The sequence below is a fragment of the Mya arenaria genome, chromosome 13, assembly GCF_026914265.1.
Source record: "Mya arenaria isolate MELC-2E11 chromosome 13, ASM2691426v1".
NCBI lineage: Eukaryota > Metazoa > Mollusca > Bivalvia > Myida > Myidae > Mya > Mya arenaria.
The window spans coordinates 66,828,466-66,850,421 of NC_069134.1; the positions used below are offsets into that span (position 1 = coordinate 66,828,466).

Sequence of the window (21,956 nt, forward strand, 5' to 3'; positions counted from 1 at the left end):
CATAAATTTATAAAAACAATAGAAAAGCATATTCCCTATATATAGTGAGTAAGACATTAACATTGCTCATAAAATATAAATACAGCCCTAGCTGAACATAGGGAATAAACATACATAATTTGGGCCACTTGGCCAACCTCGTTAGCTTGCACTCCGGCTATACTGCAGTTTGTCACTGGCGAGGAAACTGGCGCTTATTTGGTCTTTATTTTTCAACCAGGTTGAAAGCGTATTCTGCTGAATGACAAATTTGGCTGCATTTTACTTTTTAGATTTGAGTCCTTTCTCAGTTAATGGCATTTTACTTTTCGATGTAACCTTTTTACAGAAAGCATCCTCTTCATTTTTGCTTTCCCAGCACTTTGCTGTATATGGCACTTGCTCATCAACCATTTTCTATTCCAGGCAATAACTGAGGTGGCTTATGAGATGTACGGCAGAGTCGCTGTGATGACACTTGATGCAGGACGATATTCGGTCTGGGCCACGCAATTTGTACCCAAGCTTTATGGACACTCCAGAGTCTGTAAGATACAATGTCATCCTTTGCTTCTCATTTGTATCGAATAGAGACTTAACTGCTATGCCCCCAAAGAGTGGCATATAGGTTTTGCACAGGCTGTTCTTCCATCCATATCTTTGTATGGAATAAGACTTTTTCCGCACAATTACTTAAGAATGTTTTGCCCTAGGACCATCAAATTTCATTGGTAGACTGCGCTTGACCAGTGGATATCTCGATTGTTCGGGGGTCACTAGTCAATATGTCATGGTCAACAGCCTTATTAAACTTTATCCACACTATAACTCCAGCGTGATTTAACTAAGGACCATGAAACTTTACTAGTCAATATCACAGTCAACAGTCTGGTTAAAGGTTTGTGTAGCACAATAACTGCAGATAGGTTCATCCAATGTTACCATTAAACTTCAGTTACAGATTGCCATTGACCAGCAGATGACCCATATTAATTTTGAGGTCACAGTCAACAGTCTTATTGAAAATTGTCTGCATCATAACTTGATAACAGCTTGACCCACTTGTATGACCATCAAACTTCAGTCATATGTTTCTCTTGACCTGTAGATGACCCTATTGTTTGGGTTGAAAGTAGGGCAAAGGCTACAGTCAAAATTCTTATGATAACTTTTGTCTGCACAATAACAGACTAATTATAGACACCCCAGATCCAGTCTGAGAAATGCAAGTACATTCTTTTCACAGCTTTACAACTAAAGCAGTGACTTTTTTTAAACATTAAGCTATTCAACTTTAAGACGTCACGTACTACCACACGCATTGAGGCAGAACAGTAAGAGTTTAAAGATTTCCAAAATTACCAGGAATTAGACGTCTTGGTCCAGGATTTGTCCAGGAAGTTAACAAACTCAATTCAGCCAGTGCTTTATTCCCATTAAAACGTTGTAAATTGCATGGTTGTTTACAAAATCAGTTATTCTTAACAAGAGGACTGGTGTGCATGCAAGTCCAGACATTAACCAAGACAGTAACTGGTATGATATTAAGGTATGCGGTTTTTAGGAAATATATTTTAACTACTTATTCAAAAGACCTGCCAGGAAGCAATTGAGTTTACAAAAAAATGATTTGTTGTTTAGTCTTACTTTGTCATTACTCAGGGCTGTCGTGTACACTAGGAGGTTACATAACACTAACTGTGTTAACAAAATACATTGTTTATGCTGGTAATGCAAAGGAATCTTAAAATGACATGTGCCCAGTGATTCTATGGGGCCATAAATTTTAATATTTATTTGTTTGATGGACTTAACACTGAGCATTTAACAGAACTGTAAACAGCAGTGAGCCTAGGGGCAGTGTCATGCCAAGGAGAGATTGTCATTAATAGTACTTCTGCATTAAAATCTCTCCATATATAGTTATTCTTATGTAATATTAAAACAAATAATATATTAAATATCACACAAACATGTTACGGTATGGGTTTTTAAAAATATATATATATGTGTTTTTGGTGTAACGCATTCATCAGTGGATTAATAAAGAATCGTAGAAAGGATGTGACAGCTGATTTGATTGCCATGATTAAAGATGGTATGTTGTTTAGCGGCAAAACCAATGACGTTGATAAAAAAATAGAAATATGAAATGGATACATAAAATATAAAAGTATTATGGATTGCAAGTGATTATAAGTATCTTCCATGGCCGAGAGTGAAAGATAGGTTCATCCCGACCCGAGCATAGGGTGTTTTGCGGAAACGAGGTTTACCGGGGGCAAGATAAGAATTTCTAGCCTGGTTAATTTTTTGGATCTACTCTGAGGTGGGAGAAACAGAAGTCTATTGAAATTTTGTAGTAAAAATATAGAAATAGGAATAATGAACTTGACAAGGTGATTTTCATTGATCTTCATTGGTCCGGCATGGGCATTTTTGGGTGTGGGTGTTCTTGTTTTTAAATCACTATTTAACCTAAAAATTCTCTTTGACTGAAAGACACCGTATTTAAATGTGTTTAAATGTTGTAAGAAAATGTATTGTACATTATAAGGATCTAGTTCGAATCCAACATGCACTAAAACACCCGAGGGTGCCAGTGGATTGTACACATTAAGGTCATTGCCCGATATGGTGACGTATATGGTGACCTATATGATCATGTGTCCTCACTCTGATGGCACCAACTGATCATCTGTTTATATCATGTTTGTCTCAGACCTGTTAAAAGGAAATTCTCAGCTTGTCAAAGTTTGTAAATTATACATTTATAAACTGACAATGGAATATATTAAAATAACTTGCCACATGTGTTCGGCATACCAAGACGACTTGTCGCGTGCAAGAACCGTGTCCCTACCTCTAAGGTCAAGGTCACACTTAGGTGTTTATTCACAATGGAATGCTGCATATAACGACATAAGAGTATAGGTTGTCGTGTCCGGGCTGTAACTTTCCCTTGTATGGACAGATTATAAAATAACTTGCCACATGTGTTTGAATTACCAAGACGTTGTGTCGGGTGCAAGACCTGTGTCCCTACCTCTTAGGTCAAGGTCACACTTAGTGTTTATTCACAATGGAATGCTGCATATAAGGACATAGAGTATAGATTGTCGTGTCCGGGCTGTAACTTTCCCTTGTATGGACAGATTTTAAAATAAGTGTTCAACATACCAAGACGACGTGTCACGTGCAAGAACCGTGTCCCTACCTCTAAGGTCAAGGTCACACTTAGGTGTTTATTCACAATGGAATGCTGCATATAATGACATAGAGTATAGATTGTTGTGTCCGGGCTGTACCTTTCCCTTGTATGGACAGATTATAAAATAACTTGCCACATGTGTTTGGCATACCAAGATGACGTGTCTCGTGCAAGATCCATGTCCCTATTTCTTAGGTCAAGGTCACACTTAGTGTTTATTCCCAATGGAATGCTGCATATATTAGGACATAGAGTATAGGTTGTCGTGTCCGGGCAGTAACTTTCCCTTGTATGGACAGATTATAAAATAACTTGCCACATGTGTTCGGCATACCAAGGCAACGTGTCGCGTGCAAGATCCGTGTCCCTACCTCTAAGGTCAAGGTCACACTTAGGTGTTTATTCACAATGGAGTGCTGCATATAAGGACATAGAGTATAGGTTGTCGTGTCCGGGCTGTAACTTTCCCTTGTATGGACAGATTATAAAATAACTTGCCTCATGTGTTCGGCATACCAAGACGATGTGTGGCGTGCAAGACCCGTGTCCCTACCTCTAAGGTCAAGGTCACACTTAGGTGTTTATTCACAATGGAATGCTGCATATAACGACATAAGAGTATAGGTTGTTGTGTCCGGGCTGTAACTTTCCCTTGTATGGACAGATTATAAAATAACTTGCCACATGTGTTTGAATTACCAAGACGTTGTGTCGGGTGCAAGACCTGTGTCCCTACCTCTTAGGTCAAGGTCACACTTAGTGTTTATTCACAATGGAATGCTGCATATAAGGACATAGAGTATAGATTGTCGTGTCCGGGCTGTAACTTTCCCTTGTATGGACAGATTTTTAAATAAGTGTTCAACATACCAAGACGACGTGTCACGTGCAAGAACCGTGTCCCTACCTCTAAGGTCAAGGTCACACTTAGGTGTTTATTCACAATGGAATGCTGCATATAATGACATAGAGTATAGATTGTTGTGTCCGGGCTGTACCTTTCCCTTGTATGGACAGATTATAAAATAACTTGCCACATGTGTTTGGCATACCAAGATGACGTGTCGCGTGCAAGATCCATGTCCCTATTTCTTAGGTCAAGGTCACACTTAGTGTTTATTCCCAATGGAATGCTGCATATATTAGGACATAGAGTATAGGTTGTCGTGTCCGGGCAGTAACTTTCCCTTGTATGGACAGATTATAAAATAACTTGCCACCTGTGTTCGGCATACCAAGGCAACGTGTCGCGTGCAAGATCCGTGTCCCTACCTCTAAGGTCAAGGTCACACTTAGGTGTTTATTCACAATGGAGTGCTGCATATAAGGACATAGAGTATAGGTTGTCGTGTCCGGGCTGTAACTTTCCCTTGTATGGACAGATTATAAAATAACTTGCCACATGTGTTCGGCATACCAAGACGATGTGTGGCGTGCAAGACCCGTGTCCCTACCTCTTAGGTCAAGGTCACACTTAGGTGTTTATTCACAATGGAGTGCTGCATATAAGGACATAGAGTATAGGTTGTCGTGTCCGGGCTGTAACTTTCCCTTGTATGGACAGATTATAAAATAACTTGCCACATGTGTTCGGCATACCAAGACGATGTGTGGCGTGCAAGACCCGTGTCCCTACCTCTAAGGTCAAGGTCACACTTAGTGTTTATTCACAATGGCATGCTGCATATATTAGGACATAGAGTATAGGTTGTCGTGTCCAGGCTGTAACTTTCCCTTGTATGGACAGATTTTAAAATAACTTACCACATGTGTTCGGCATATCAAGAAGACGTTTCGTGTGCAAATCTTGTGTCCCTACCTCTAAGGTCAAGGTCACACTTAGTGTTTATTCACAATGGAATGCTGCATAGAAGGACATAGAGTATAGGTTGTCGTGTCCGGGCTGTAATTTTCCCTTGTATGGACAGATTTTAAAATTACTTGCCACATGTGTTCGACATACCAAGACGACTTGTCACGTGCAAGAACCGTGTCCCTACCTCTAAGGTCAAGGTCACACTTAGGTGTTTATTCACAATGGAATGCTGCATATAACGACATAAGAGTATAGGTTGTCGTGTCCGGGCTGTGACTTTCCCTTGTATGGACAGATTATAAAATAACTTGGCACATGTGTTTGAATTACCAAGACGTTGTGTCGGGTGCAAGACCTGTGTCCCTACCTCTTAGGTCAAGGTCACACTTAGTGTTTATTCACAATGGAATGCTGCATATAAGGACATAGAGTATAGATTGTCGTGTCCGGGCTGTAACTTTCCCTTGTATGGACAGATTTTAAAATAACTTGCCACATGTGTTCAACATAACAAGACAACGTGTCACGTGCAAGAACCGTGTCCCTACCTCTAAGGTCAAGGTCACACTTAGGTGTTTATTCACAATGGAATGCTGCATATAATGACATAGAGTATAGATTGTTGTGTCCGGGCTGTACCTTTCCCTTGTATGGACAGATTATAAAATAACTTGCCACATGTGTTTGAATTACCAAGATGCTGTGTCGGGTGCAAGACCTGTGTCCCTACCTCTTAGGTCAAGGTCACACTTAGTGTTTATTCACAATGGAATGCTGCATATAAGGACATAGAGTATAGATTGTCGTGTCCGGGCTGTAACTTTCCCTTGTATGGACAGATTATAAAATACCTTGCCACATGTGTTTGGCATACCAAGACAATGTGTCACGTGCAAGAACCGTGTCCCTACCTCTTAGGTCAAGGTCACACTTAGTGTTTATTCACAATGGAATGCTGCATATAAGGACATAGAGTATAGATTGTCGTGTCCGGGCTGTATCTTTCCCTTGTATGGACAGATTTTAAAATAAGTGTTCAACATACCAAGACGACGTGTCGCGTGCAAGAACCGTGTCCCTACCTCTAAGGTCAAGGTCACACTTAGGTGTTTATTCACAATGGCATGCTGCATATAAGGACATAGAGTATAGATTGTCGTGTCCGGGCTGTAACTTTCCCTTGTATGGACAGATTTTAAAATAAGTGTTCAACATACCAAGACGACGTGTCACGTGCAAGAACCGTGTCCCTACCTCTAAGGTCAAGGTCACACTTAGGTGTTTATTCACAATGGAATGCTGCATATAATGACATAGAGTATAGATTGTTGTGTCCGGGCTGTACCTTTCCCTTGTATGGACAGATTATAAAATAACTTGCCACATGTGTTTGGCATACCAAGATGACGTGTCACGTGCAAGATCCATGTCCCTATTTCTTAGGTCAAGGTCACACTTAGTGTTTATTCCCAATGGAATGCTGCATATATTAGGACATAGAGTATAGGTTGTCGTGTTTGGGCAGTAACTTTCCCTTGTATGGACAGATTATAAAATAACTTGCCACATGTGTTCGGCATACCAAGGCAACGTGTCGCGTGCAAGACCCGTGTCCCTACCTCTAAGGTCAAGGTCACACTTAGGTGTTTATTCACAATGGAGTGCTGCATATAAGGACATAGAGTATAGGTTGTCGTGTCCGGGCTGTGACTTTCCCTTGTATGGACAGATTATAAAATAACTTGCCACATGTGTTCGGCATACCAAGACGATGTGTGGCGTGCAAGACCCATGTCCCTACCTCTTAGGTCAAGGTCACACTTAGTGTTTATTCACAATGGCATGCTGCATATATTAGGACATAGAGTATAGGTTGTCGTGTCCAGGCTGTAACTTTCCCTTGTATGGACAGATTATAAAATAACTTGCCACATGTGTTCGGCATACCAAGGCAACGTGTCGCGTGCAAGATCCGTGTCCCTATCTCTAAGGTCAAGGTCACACTTAGGTGTTTATTCACAATGGAATGCTGCATATAAGGACATAGAGTATAGGTTGTCGTGTCTGGGCTGTAACTTTCCCTTGTATGGACAGATTATAAAATAACTTGCCACATGTGTTCGGCATACCAAGACGATGTGTGGCGTGCAAGACCCGTGTCCCTACCTCTTAGGTCAAGGTCACACTTAGTGTTTATTCACAATGGCATGCTGCATATATTAGGACATAGAGTATAGGTTGTCGTGTCTAGGCTGTAACTTTCCCTTGTATGGACAGATTTTAAAATAACTTACCACATGTGTTCGTCATATCAAGAAGACGTTTCGTGTGCAAATCTTGTGTCCCTACCTCTAAGGTCAAGGTCACACTTAGTGTTTATTCACAATGGAATGCTGCATAGAAGGACATAGAGTATAGGTTGTCGTGTCCGGGCTGTAATTTTCCCTTGTATGGACAGATTTTAAAATTACTTGCCACATGTGTTTGACATACCAAGACGACTTGTCACGTGCAAGAACCGTTTCCCTACCTCTAAGGTCAAGGTCACACTTAGGTGTTTATTCACAATGGAATGATGCATATAACGACATAAGAGTATAGGTTGTCGTGTCCGGGCTGTGACTTTCCCTTGTATGGACAGATTATAAAATAACTTGGCACATGTGTTTGAATTACCAAGACGTTGTGTCGGGTGCAAGACCTGTGTCCCTACCTCTTAGGTCAAGGTCACACTTAGTGTTTATTCACAATGGAATGCTGCATATAAGGACATAGAGTATAGATTATCGTGTCCGGGCTGTAACTTTCCCTTGTATGGACAGATTATAAAATAACTTGCCACATGTGTTCAACATACCAAGACAACGTGTCACGTGCAAGAACCGTGTCCCTACCTCTAAGGTCAAGGTCACACTTAGGTGTTTATTCACAATGGAATGCTGCATATAATGACATAGAGTATAGATTGTTGTGTCCGGGCTGTACCTTTCCCTTGTATGGACAGATTATAAAATAACTTACCACATGTGTTCAGCATATCAAGAAGACGTTTCGTGTGTAAATCTTGTGTCCCTACCTCTAAGGTCAAGGTCACACTTAGTGTTTATTCACAATGGAATGCTGCATAGAAGGACATAGAGTATAGATTGTTGTGTCCGGGCTGTACCTTTCCCTTGTATGGACAGATTATAAAATAACTTGCCACATGTGTTTGGCATACCAAGATGACGTGTCGCGTGCAAGATCCATGTCCCTATTTCTTAGGTCAAGGTCACACTTAGTGTTTATTCCCAATGGAATGCTGCATATATTAGGACATAGAGTATAGGTTGTCGTGTCCGGGCTGTAACTTTCCCTTGTATGGACAAATTATAAAATAACTTGCCACATGTGTTCGGCATACCAAGTCAACGTGTCGCGTGCAAGATCCGTGTCCCTACCTCTAAGGTCAAGGTCACACTTAGGTGTTTATTCACAATGGAGTGCTGCATATAAGGACATAGAGTATAGGTTGTCGTGTCCGGGCTGTAACTTTCCCTTGTATGGACAGATTATAAAATAACTTGCCACATGTGTTCGGCATACCAAGACGATGTGTGGCGTGCAAGACCCGTGTCCCTACCTCTTAGGTCAAGGTCACACTTAGTGTTTATTCACAATGGCATGCTGCATATATTAGGACATAGAGTATAGGTTGTCGTGTCCAGGCTGTAACTTTCCCTTGTATGGACAGATTTTAAAATAACTTACCACATGTGTTCGGCATACCAAGACGATGTGTGGCGTGCAAGACCCGTGTCCCTACCTCTTAGGTCAAGGTCACACTTAGTATTTATTCACAATGGCATGCTGCATATATTAGGACATAGAGTATAGGTTGTCGTGTCCAGGCTGTAACTTTCCCTTGTATGGACAGATTTTAAAATAACTTACCACATGTGTTCGGCATATCAAGAAGACGTTTCGTGTGCAAATCTTGTGTCCCTACCTCTAAGGTCAAGGTCACACTTAGTGTTTATTCACAATGGAATGCTGCATAGAAGGACATAGAGTATAGGTTGTCGTGTCCGGGCTGTAATTTTCCCTTGTATGGACAGATTTTAAAATTACTTGCCACATGTGTTCGACATACCAAGACGACTTGTCACGTGCAAGAACCGTGTCCCTACCTCTAAGGTCAAGGTCACACTTAGGTGTTTATTCACAATGGAATGCTGCATATAACGACATAAGGGTATAGGTTGTCGTGTCCGGGCTGTGACTTTCCCTTGTATGGACAGATTATAAAATAACTTGGCACATGTGTTTGAATTACCAAGACGTTGTGTCGGGTGCAAGACCTGTTTCCCTACCTCTTAGGTCAAGGTCACACTTAGTGTTTATTCACAATGGAATGCTGCATATAAGGACATAGAGTATAGATTGTCGTGTCCGGGCTGTAACTTTCCCTTGTATGGACAGATTTTAAAATAACTTGCCACATGTGTTCAACATACCAAGACAACGTGTCACGTGCAAGAACCGTGTCCCTACCTCTAAGGTCAAGGTCACACTTAGGTGTTTATTCACAATGGAATGCTGCATATAATGACATAGAGTATAGATTGTTGTGTCCGGGCTGTACCTTTCCCTTGTATGGACAGATTATAAAATAACTTGCCACATGTGTTTGAATTACCAAGATGCTGTGTCGGGTGCAAGACCTGTGTCCCTACCTCTTAGGTCAAGGTCACACTTAGTGTTTATTCACAATGGAATGCTGCATATAAGGACATAGAGTATAGATTGTCGTGTCCGGGCTGTAACTTTCCCTTGTATGGACAGATTATAAAATACCTTGCCACATGTGTTTGGCATACCAAGACAATGTGTCACGTGCAAGAACCGTGTCCCTACCTCTTAGGTCAAGGTCACACTTAGTGTTTATTCACAATGGAATGCTGCATATAAGGACATAGAGTATAGATTGTCGTGTCCGGGCTGTAACTTTCCCTTGTATGGACAGATTTTAAAATAACTTGCCACATGTGTTCAACATACCAAGACAACGTGTCACGTGCAAGAACCGTGTCCCTACCTCTAAGGTCAAGGTCACACTTAGGTGTTTATTCACAATGGAATGCTGCATATAATGACATAGAGTATAGATTGTTGTGTCCGGGCTGTACCTTTCCCTTGTATGGACAGATTATAAAATAACTTGCCACATGTGTTTGAATTACCAAGATGCTGTGTCGGGTGCAAGACCTGTGTCCCTACCTCTTAGGTCAAGGTCACACTTAGTGTTTATTCACAATGGAATGCTGCATATAAGGACATAGAGTATAGATTGTCGTGTCCGGGCTGTAACTTTCCCTTGTATGGACAGATTATAAAATACCTTGCCACATGTGTTTGGCATACCAAGACAATGTGTCACTTGCAAGAACCGTGTCCCTACCTCTTAGGTCAAGGTCACACTTAGTGTTTATTCACAATGGAATGCTGCATATAAGGACATAGAGTATAGATTGTCGTGTCCGGGCTGTATCTTTCCCTTGTATGGACAGATTTTAAAATAAGTGTTCAACATACCAAGACGACGTGTCGCGTGCAAGAACCGTGTCCCTACCTCTAAGGTCAAGGTCACACTTAGGTGTTTATTCACAATGGCATGCTGCATATAAGGACATAGAGTATAGATTGTCGTGTCCGGGCTGTAACTTTCCCTTGTATGGACAGATTTTTAAATAAGTGTTCAACATACCAAGACGACGTGTCACGTGCAAGAACTGTGTCCCTACCTCTAAGGTCAAGGTCACACTTAGGTGTTTATTCACAATGGAATGCTGCATATAATGACATAGAGTATAGATTGTTGTGTCCGGGCTGTACCTTTCCCTTGTATGGACAGATTATAAAATAACTTGCCACATGTGTTTGGCATACCAAGATGACGTGTCACGTGCAAGATCCGTGTCCCTACCTCTAAGGTCAAGGTCACACTTAGGTGTTTATTCACAATGGAGTGCTGCATATAAGGACATAGAGTATAGGTTGTCGTGTCCGGGCTGTAACTTTCCCTTGTATGGACAGATTATAAAATAACTTGCCACATGTGTTCGGCATACCAAGACGATGTGTGGCGTGCAAGACCCGTGTCCCTACCTCTTAGGTCAAGGTCACACTTAGTGTTTATTCACAATGGCATGCTGCATATATTAGGACATAGAGTATAGGTTGTCGTGTCCAGGCTGTAACTTTCCCTTGTATGGACAGATTTTAAAATAACTTACCACATGTGTTCGGCATATCAAGAAGACGTTTCGTGTGCAAATCTTGTATCCCTACCTCTAAGGTCAAGGTCACACTTAGTGTTTATTCACAATGGAATGCTGCATAGAAGGACATAGAGTATAGGTTGTCGTGTCCGTGCTGTAACTTTCCCTTGTATGGACAGATTTTAAAATTACTTGCCACATGTGTTAGACATACCAAGACGACTTGTCACGTGCAAGAACCGTGTCCCTACCTCTAAGGTCAAGGTCACACTTAGGTGTTTATTCACAATGGAATGCTGCATATAACGACATAAGAGTATAGGTTGTCGTGTCCGGGCTGTGACTTTCCCTTGTATGGACAGATTATAAAATAACTTGGCACATGTGTTTGAATTACCAAGACGTTGTGTCGGGTGCAAGACCTGTGTTCCTACCTCTTAGGTCAAGGTCACACTTAGTGTTTATTCACAATGGAATGCTGCATATAAGGACATAGAGTATAGGTTGTCGTGTCCGGGCTGTAACTTTCCCTTGTATGGACAGATTTTAAAATAACTTGCCACATGTGTTCAACATACCAAGGCAACGTGTCGCGTGCAAGACCCGTGTCCCTACCTCTAAGGTCAAGGTCACACTTAGGTGTTTATTCACAATGGAGTGCTGCATATAAGGACATAGAGTATAGGTTGTCGTGTCTGGGCTGTGACTTTCCCTTGTATGGACAGATTATAAAATAACTTGCCACATGTGTTCGGCATACCAAGACGATGTGTGGCGTGCAAGACCCGTGTCCCTACCTCTTAGGTCAAGGTCACACTTAGTGTTTATTCACAATGGCATGCTGCATATATTAGGACATAGAGTATAGGTTGTCGTGTCCAGGCTGTAACTTTCCCTTGTATGGACAGATTATAAAATAACTTGCCACATGTGTTCGGCATACCAAGGCAACGTGTCGCGTGCAAGATCCGTGTCCCTACCTCTAAGGTCAAGGTCACACTTAGGTGTTTATTCACAATGGAATGCTGCATATAAGGACATAGAGTATAGGTTGTCGTGTCTGGGCTGTAACTTTCCCTTGTATGGACAGATTATAAAATAACTTGCCACATGTGTTCGGCATACCAAGACGATGTGTGGCGTGCAAGACCCGTGTCCCTACCTCTTAGGTCAAGGTCACACTTAGGTGTTTATTCACAATGGCATGCTGCATATATTAGGACATAGAGTATAGGTTGTCGTGTCCAGGCTGTAACTTTCCCTTGTATGGACAGATTTTAAAATAACTTACCACATGTGTTCGTCATATCAAGAAGACGTTTCGTGTGCAAATCTTGTGTCCCTACCTCTAAGGTCAAGGTCACACTTAGTGTTTATTCACAATGGAATGCTGCATAGAAGGACATAGAGTATAGGTTGTCGTGTCCGGGCTGTAATTTTCCCTTGTATGGACAGATTTTAAAATTACTTGCCACATGTGTTCGACATACCAAGACGACTTGTCACGTGCAAGAACCGTTTCCCTACCTCTAAGGTCAAGGTCACACTTAGGTGTTTATTCACAATGGAATGATGCATATAACGACATAAGAGTATAGGTTGTCGTGTCCGGGCTGTGACTTTCCCTTGTATGGACAGATTATAAAATAACTTGGCACATGTGTTTGAATTACCAAGACGTTGTGTCGGGTGCAAGACCTGTGTCCCTACCTCTTAGGTCAAGGTCACACTTAGTGTTTATTCACAATGGAATGCTGCATATAAGGACATAGAGTATAGATTATCGTGTCCGGGCTGTAACTTTCCCTTGTATGGACAGATTTTAAAATAACTTGCCACATGTGTTCAACATACCAAGACAACGTGTCACGTGCAAGAACCGTTTCCCTACCTCTAAGGTCAAGGTCACACTTAGGTGTTTATTCACAATGGAATGCTGCATATAATGACATAGAGTATAGATTGTTGTGTCCGGGCTGTACCTTTCCCTTGTATGGACAGATTATAAAATAACTTACCACATGTGTTCAGCATATCAAGAAGACGTTTCGTGTGTAAATCTTGTGTCCCTACCTCTAAGGTCAAGGTCACACTTAGTGTTTATTCACAATGGAATGCTGCATATAATGACATAGAGTATAGATTGTTGTGTCCCGGCTGTACCTTTCCCTTGTATGGACAGATTATAAAATAACTTGCCACATGTGTTTGGCATACCAAGATGACGTGTCGCGTGCAAGATCCATGTCCCTATTTCTTAGGTCAAGGTCACACTTAGTGTTTATTCCCAATGGAATGCTGCATATATTAGGACATAGAGTATAGGTTGTCGTGTCCGGGCAGTAACTTTCCCTTGTATGGACAAATTATAAAATAACTTGCCACATGTGTTCGGCATACCAAGTCAACGTGTCGCGTGCAAGATCCGTGTCCCTACCTCTAAGGTCAAGGTCACACTTAGGTGTTTATTCACAATGGAGTGCTGCATATAAGGACATAGAGTATAGGTTGTCGTGTCCGGGCTGTAACTTTCCCTTGTATGGACAGATTATAAAATAACTTGCCACATGTGTTCGGCATACCAAGACGATGTGTGGCGTGCAAGACCCGTGTCCCTACCTCTTAGGTCAAGGTCACACTTAGTGTTTATTCACAATGGCATGCTGCATATATTAGGACATAGAGTATAGGTTGTCGTGTCCAGGCTGTAACTTTCCCTTGTATGGACAGATTTTAAAATAACTTGCCACATGTGTTCGGCATATCAAGAAGACGTTTCGTGTGCAAATCTTGTATCCCTACCTCTAAGGTCAAGGTCACACTTAGTGTTTATTCACAATGGAATGCTGCATAGAAGGACATAGAGTATAGGTTGTCGTGTCCGTGCTGTAACTTTCCCTTGTATGGACAGATTTTAAAATTACTTGCCACATGTGTTAGACATACCAAGACGACTTGTCACGTGCAAGAACCGTGTCCCTACCTCTAAGGTCAAGGTCACACTTAGGTGTTTATTCACAATGGAATGCTGCATATAACGACATAAGAGTATAGGTTGTCGTGTCCGGGCTGTGACTTTCCCTTGTATGGACAGATTATAAAATAACTTGGCACATGTGTTTGAATTACCAAGACGTTGTGTCGGGTGCAAGACCTGTGTTCCTACCTCTTAGGTCAAGGTCACACTTAGTGTTTATTCACAATGGAATGCTGCATATAAGGACATAGAGTATAGATTGTCGTGTCCGGGCTGTAACTTTCCCTTGTATGGACAGATTTTAAAATAACTTGCCACATGTGTTCAACATACCAAGACAACGTGTCACGTGCAATAACCGTGTCCCTACCTCTAAGGTCAAGGTCACACTTAGGTGTTTATTCACAATGGCATGCTGCATATAATGACATAGAGTATAGATTGTCGTGTCCGGGCTGTAACTTTCCCTTGTATGGACAGATTATAAAATAACTTGCCACATGTGTTCGGCATACCAAGGCAACGTGTCGCGTGCAAGATCCGTGTCCTTACCTCTAAGGTCAAGGTCACACTTAGGTGTTTATTCACAATGGAATGCTGCATATAATGACATAAGAGTATAGGCTGTCGTGTCCGGGCTGTTACTTTCCCTTTTATGGACAGATTATAAAATAACTTGGCACATGTGTTTGAATTACCAAGATGTTGTGTCGGGTGCAAGACCTGTGTCCCTACCTCTTAGGTCAAGGTCACACTTAGTGTTTATTCACAATGGAATGCTGCATATAAGGACATAGAGTATAGATTGTCGTGTCCGGGCTGTAACTTTCCCTTGTATGGACAGATTATAAAATACCTTGCCACATGTGTTTGGCATACCAAGACAACGTGTCACGTGCAAGAACCGTGTCCCTACCTCTTAGGTCAAGGTCACACTTAGTGTTTATTCACAATGGAATGCTGCATATAAGGACATAGAGTATAGATTGTCGTGTCCGGGCTGTATCTTTCCCTTGTATGGACAGATTTTAAAATAAGTGTTCAACATACCAAGACGACGTGTCACGTGCAAGAACCGTGTCCCTACCTCTAAGGTCAAGGTCACACTTAGGTGTTTATTCACAATGGAATGCTGCATATAATGACATAGAGTATAGATTGTTGTGTCCGGGCTGTACCTTTCCCTTGTATGGACAGATTATAAAATAACTTGCCACATGTGTTTGGCATACCAAGATGACGTGTCACGTGCAAGATCCATGTCCCTATTTCTTAGGTCAAGGTCACACTTAGTGTTTATTCCCAATGGAATGCTGCATATAACGACATAAGAGTATAGGTTGTCGTGTCCGGGCTGTGACTTTCCCTTGTATGGACAGATTATAAAATAACTTGGCACATGTGTTTGAATTACCAAGATGTTGTGTCGGGTGCAAGACCTGTGTCCCTACCTCTAAGGTCAAGGTCACACTTAGCGTTTATTCACAATGGAATGCTGCATATAAGGACATAGAGTATAGATTGTCGTGTCCGGGCTGTAACTTTCCCTTGTATGGACAGATTATAAAATAATTTGCCACATGTGTTTGGCATACCAAGACAACGTGTCACGTGCAAGAACCGTGTCCCTACCTCTAAGGTCAAGGTCACACTTAGGTGTTTATTCACAATGGCATGCTGCATATAAGGACATAGAGTATAGATTGTCGTGTCCGGGCTGTAACTTTCCCTTGTATGGACAGATTATAAAATAACTTGCCACATGTGTTTGGCATACCAAGATGACGTGTCGCGTGCAAGATCCATGTCCCTATTTCTTAGGTCAAGGTCACACTTAGTGTTTATTCACAATGGAATGCTGCATATAAAGACATAGAGTATAGGTTGTTGTGTCCGGGCTGTAACTTTCCCTTGTATGGACAGATTTTAAAATAACTTGCCACATGTGTTAGACATACCAAGACGACGTGTCGCATGCAAGAACCGTGTCCCTACCTCTAAGGTCAAGGTCACACTTAGGTGTTTATTCACAATGGAATGCTGCATATAATGACATAAGAGTATAGGTTGTCGTGTCCGGGCTGTAACTTTCCCTTGTATGGACAGATTATAAAATAACTTGGCACATGTGTTTGAATTACCTAGACGTTGTGTCGGGTGCAAGACCTGTGTCCCTACCTCTTAGGTCAAGGTCACACTTAGTGTTTATTCACAATGGAATGCTGCATATAAGGACATAGAGTATAGATTGTCGTGTCTGGGCTGTAACTTTCCCTTGTATGGACAGATTTTAAAATAACTTGCCACATGTGTTAGACATACCAAGACAACGTGTCCCGTGCAAGAACCGTGTCCCTACCTCTAAGGTCAAGGTCACACTTAGGTGTTTATTCACAATGGCATGCTGCATATAAGGACATAGAGTATAGATTGTCGTGTCCGGACTGTAACTTTCCCTTGTATGGACAGATTTTAAAATAACTTACCACATGTGTTCGGCATATCAAGAAGACGTTTCGTGTGTAAATCTTGTGTCCCTACCTCTAAGATCAAGGTCACACTTAGTGTTTATTCACAATGGAATGCTGCATAGAAGGACATAGAGTATAGGTTGTTGTGTCCGGGCTGTAACTTTCCCTTGTATGGACAGATTTTAAAATAACTTGCCACATGTGTTTGACATACCAAGAAGACTTGTCGCTTGCAAGAACTGTGTCCCTACCTCTAAGGTCAAGGTCACACTTAGGTATTTATTCACAATGGCATGCTGCATATAACGACATAAGAGTATAGGTTGTCGTATCCGGGCTGTTGTGTCGGGTGCAAGACCTGTGTCCCTACCTCTTAGGTCAAGGTCACACTGAGTGTTTATTCACAATGGAATGCTGCATATAAGGACATAGAGTATAGATTGTCGTGTCCGGGCAGTAACTTTCCCTTGTATGGACAGATTATAAAATAACTTGGCACATGTGTTCGGCATACGAAGTCGATGTGTGGCGTGCAAGACCCGTGTCCCTACCTCTTAGGTCAAGGTCACACTTAGGTGTTTATTCACAATGGAATGCTGCATATAATGACATAGAGTATAGATTGTTGTGTCCGGGCTGTACCTTTCCCTTGTATGGACAGATTTTAAAATAACTTGCCACATGTGTTAGACATACCAAGAGGACGTGTCGCATGCAAGAACCGTGTCCCTACCTCTAAGGTCAAGGTCACACTTAGGTGTTTATTCACAATGGAATGCTGCATATAACGACATAAGAGTATAGGTTGTCGTGTCCGGGCTGTAACTTTCCCTTGTATGGACAGATTATAAAATAACTTGGCACATGTGTTTGAATTACCAAGACGTTGTGTCGGGTGCAAGACCTGTGTCCCTACCTCTTAGGTCAAGGTCACACTTAGTGTTTATTCACAATGGAATGCTGCATATAAGGACATTAGAGTATAGATTGTCGTGTCCGGGCTGTAACTTTCCCTTGTATGGACAGAATTTATAATAACTTGCCACATGTGTTCAACATACCAAGACAACGTGTCACGTGCAAGACCCATGTCCCTACCTCTAAGGTGAAAGATACACTTTGTGTTTATTCACAATGGAATGCTGAATATAAGGACATAAGAATGTAGGTTGTCAAGTATGGGTGGTATTTTTTATGTTCAGAGGCAATTTAAAATAACTTGCCATATGTATTTGTTTGATCTTTAACTTTTCATGTACTGACCTTGTTTATAGGTCAATGTCACATTCGGGGGTATTCGTCACATACTGTGACAGCTCTTGTTTATATCTGTTAAAGTAGCAAATGTTCCGGTGTTTAGTGTCATGATGTTGCATACATCACTTTAAGATGCATATTTAAAGGGAAATCTCATGTTGTTACAATAAGGACATAATTGACTTTCACATTGCAGGCCCTATTGAGTTGCTTGCTGTATCCTGATTTCTTATATTTAGTCATTGGAGAAATGTAAATAATATTTTGATCTAAGAATATGTTCATCAACAAAGAAATGTAACTCATAGGGTACCAAAATCATGAACATGGAACTTATACGCTGTTTACAATACATATAGTAGAAAAAAAATTTGAGGGTGATATATACCTTTAAAGGTACAAACTAATATATCTGAAAACGGTAATGCATCTGAAAACACTTATTTTATCATTATTTTATTCCGTGATAACGAATTGCAGAAAAAATACAATAACTGTTCAAGTCTGTTATAGTATAAAAAAGTATTTTGGTTTTAGTTGGGTGCAAAACCATGCTTAGCCAGGTATAGTCAAGAAAAAAACAATGACGCCTTAGAACCACAAGGCCACCAGGAGCTCTACAAATGTGGTAGATTATATTTTGACTTCTTAACAATACATTGATAACATCACCATCAATCACACAACAACAAAGCCGTAATTAAGTGATTATAAGTGTCGTTAATGCTTATGAAAATTGTGGTCTTCAAAGACAATATTTAAGCAAATATCAACATTTGGGTTCCAGCTTTTGGTATCTTAGTTTTAACACACCTAATGATTTGCTGCACTTTATTTTGTCATACAAAAAACATGAGCGAGTACCTTTAAGGTTTAAACTCACATATATGTTGTATGGTTGTCAAGCCTTCTCAAAAATGCTAACAATAATGACCTTGCATTTCTTAAATAAATTTACCACAAAAAATAAAGCAATTTTATTAAAAGTACAGATTAATAGTAGTATTAATCACAAGATTGGAGACTGTCAACAAAGTTGTATTACCCGACTTTATTTCAAACTTATCAGTTAAAACTGGTAAGCATTCATCCTTAGATATAGCATGCCAGACATCTTGGTGACATACCTTGTACCCAGCTATGTTAGAACGTTTGCTATGGAAACATGGTGCGGGGGATCGTAAACATTACACAAGCTGCAATTAAAAGTTCAGGTTAAATTGTCCCGTTCGTCAAATGACGCAAGCACTTGTGGGATGCACATGTACCCAGAAGGTTATCATCTGTAATTTGTATACATGTACATGACGTAACTGTTGGTTATACTAGAATGCCAGAGATGTTCTTCAAACACTTTCTGCATTATTAGGGACCTTTGTATTCAAAATTATGGTAAAGCCAAATATTGTCAAGTCAATGAAAAATGTTAAATATTATGTGTGTTTTTTTTAAGATTTCTTTCATGCTTTCAAACTGCACGAATTATTTAAAGCACAAGCCATCTGGGCCTGAATATTGTGTCTTGAAAGTTTGAAAGCCTTTAACAGATTTTTATTTGTTTTTGGTAGACCATGGAGTTTCCTTAGACCTAGTGGCCCATTTCAATAAAGATCTTAGTCAATTTAGTCAATTTTAGTACTTAACTGACATTATCAAAAGCCTCACCCACACATTAAGGATTTTTACTGCAGTTCTTGATAGGAACATTCCTGATTAAAATTTGTCAAAAGTCTGATCATGATTTTGTGATTTGTGGCTGGAAGTTCAAACTTTATTAAAATTTGTAAAAAAAAAAAATATAAAACACGACAGTGTCCTGATGCTCCTGAATGCAATCAGACAGTGAACCGAAGCTGACAGAAGCCTCACTTCTGCTTGAAATGAATTTCCTGGGACAGCAGATACTTGTTCCAGCCTCAGCAGTTGTCCTAGGAGAATTGCCGTTAGTTATTGGCAGATTATCTCCATTTAAACAATATACCAGTAATTTCATCTTTATAAAAATTAAGTAAATTCACTATGCATGCAGTGGATTTCTATTTCTCCCACCTCAGATAAGTAGATCCAATAATTTAACCATGCTAGAAATTCTTATCTTGCCCACAGGCGAAGATAAAATGCCCTTATGGAACTCCTTTTTAATAGTCCCCACATTGTAATTACCTCCCTTGTTGAAGACTGTCGTCTGTAGCATCATTGAAATCTTGTCTTGTGGCAATATTTAGAACGCTCATTAATTATTTAGAACTATTTAAAGACCGATTTGACTATTAACATAATCTGAATCACTGCGCGCATATCCATGACAACCACGAATTATCGCATATCCATACGCAATTATTTTCACTAAGCACAAAAGAGTTCCAGCAAAAAATACATTTTTATTTAATTATGTTTGACTGAGTTGGAAGAAAAAGCATCTACTTCAGCCGCTCGTGTAAACCTCGTTTCCGCAAAACACCATACGCTCGGGTCCAGAATGAACCTATCTTACACTCTCAGCCATGGAATATACTTATATTCTCCATGGCATTCATCTGCTGACAAGCCTTGTGGTGATGCTGAGCCAGTTGAAGAACTCCTGAACGGCTTCTAATCTTTCTCTGCCCAAGAAACCTCAGAGCAGTGTTGCCTTTTTGAAGTGGAGGAGGGAAAGATGATAGAATTACTCCAGGAGAATAGATAAAGCTATGACATGAAATGTACTGTTGCCATATTCTGATTTTATACCATTCCTATCACAGTCTGCTGTACTGCATTGCAAACGGCTTTGTCCGGATTCAGTCTTATCATGTTCTGTTATTGTTGGGACTCTTATGTAGATACATTTGCCAAGTTTGTATTAATAACAGGACTGTTCTGGAACAGGGTTTGCATAGAGAGTTTGCAAACGGCAAGATGATCACTGGAAGCAATCTGGTCTCAGTCGGCAAGAAAAAGGCAAAATATCTAAAGATCATGCATATTCCACAGGACATTGTCCAGACAACACAGGATATTAAATTTAATTTGATCAGATACAGCAGTATCTGTAATGGCATAGTTTTGGTTCAAATCTAGCTGAATTTACCAAATTTTATAGGACACACCTAAATGTTGTGAGTGCTTGGCCGACCTCTTCGGACCATTTCCAATCCATATAACTTAGTGACGAATATTAACAACTGCTTTCAGACATTGATATAACACTGCCCTCCCATCCCATCCCCCATAGACAAAGTTTAACACAGTCTTTCAATTCATACCCCCATCTACAAGGTTTAACAGCCTTTCCATTCCAACCCCACTCCCACAAGGTTATCCAGATCTCCCATCCTAACCACCATCAACAAGGTTTAACAGCCTTTCAATCCGAACCCAAATCGACATGGTTAAACAGCCCTCCCATCCAAACCCCCATAGACAAGGTTACACAGCCCTCCCATCCCAACCCCATAGACAAGGTCACACAGCCCTCCCATCCCATCCCCAAAAGACAAGGTTACTTAGCCCTCCCATCCAAACCCCAATAGACAAGTTTACTTAGCCCTCCAATCCCAGCCCCAATAGACAAGGTTACACAGCCCTCTTATCCCAACCCCCATAGACAAGGTTACTTAGCCCTTCTAACCCACCCCTCATAGACAAGATTAACCAGATCTCCCATCCTAACCACCATCAACAAGGTTTAACAGCCTTTCAATCTGTACCCGAATCGACAAGGTTAAACAGCCCTCCCATCCCAACCCCAATAGACAATGTTACTAAGCCCTACCATCCCAACCCCCATAGACAAGGTCACACAGCCCTCCCATCCCATCCCCAATAGACAAGGTTACTTAGCCCTCCCATTCAAGCCCCCATAGACAAGGTTACACAGCCCTCCCATCCAAACCCCAATAGACAACGTTACACAGCCTTCCCATCCCAACCCACATCGACAAGGTTACACAGCCCTTCCCATCCCAATCCCAATAGACAAGGTTACACAGCCCTCCCATCCCAG

The 21,956-nt window shown here is 40.9% G+C and overlaps 1 protein-coding gene across 1 annotated transcript in view; it reads left to right on the top strand.

Moving 5' to 3' along the window:
* The window catches only part of LOC128214358 (uncharacterized), a 121,058-nt gene that overhangs the window by 91,528 nt on the left and 7,574 nt on the right, over nt 1-21,956 (top strand). Inside the window, exon 20 of the mRNA XM_052920779.1 lies at nt 406-526. Coding sequence (XP_052776739.1) covers nt 406-526 — 121 coding nt within the window. The remainder of the gene's footprint in view (nt 1-405; nt 527-21,956) is intronic.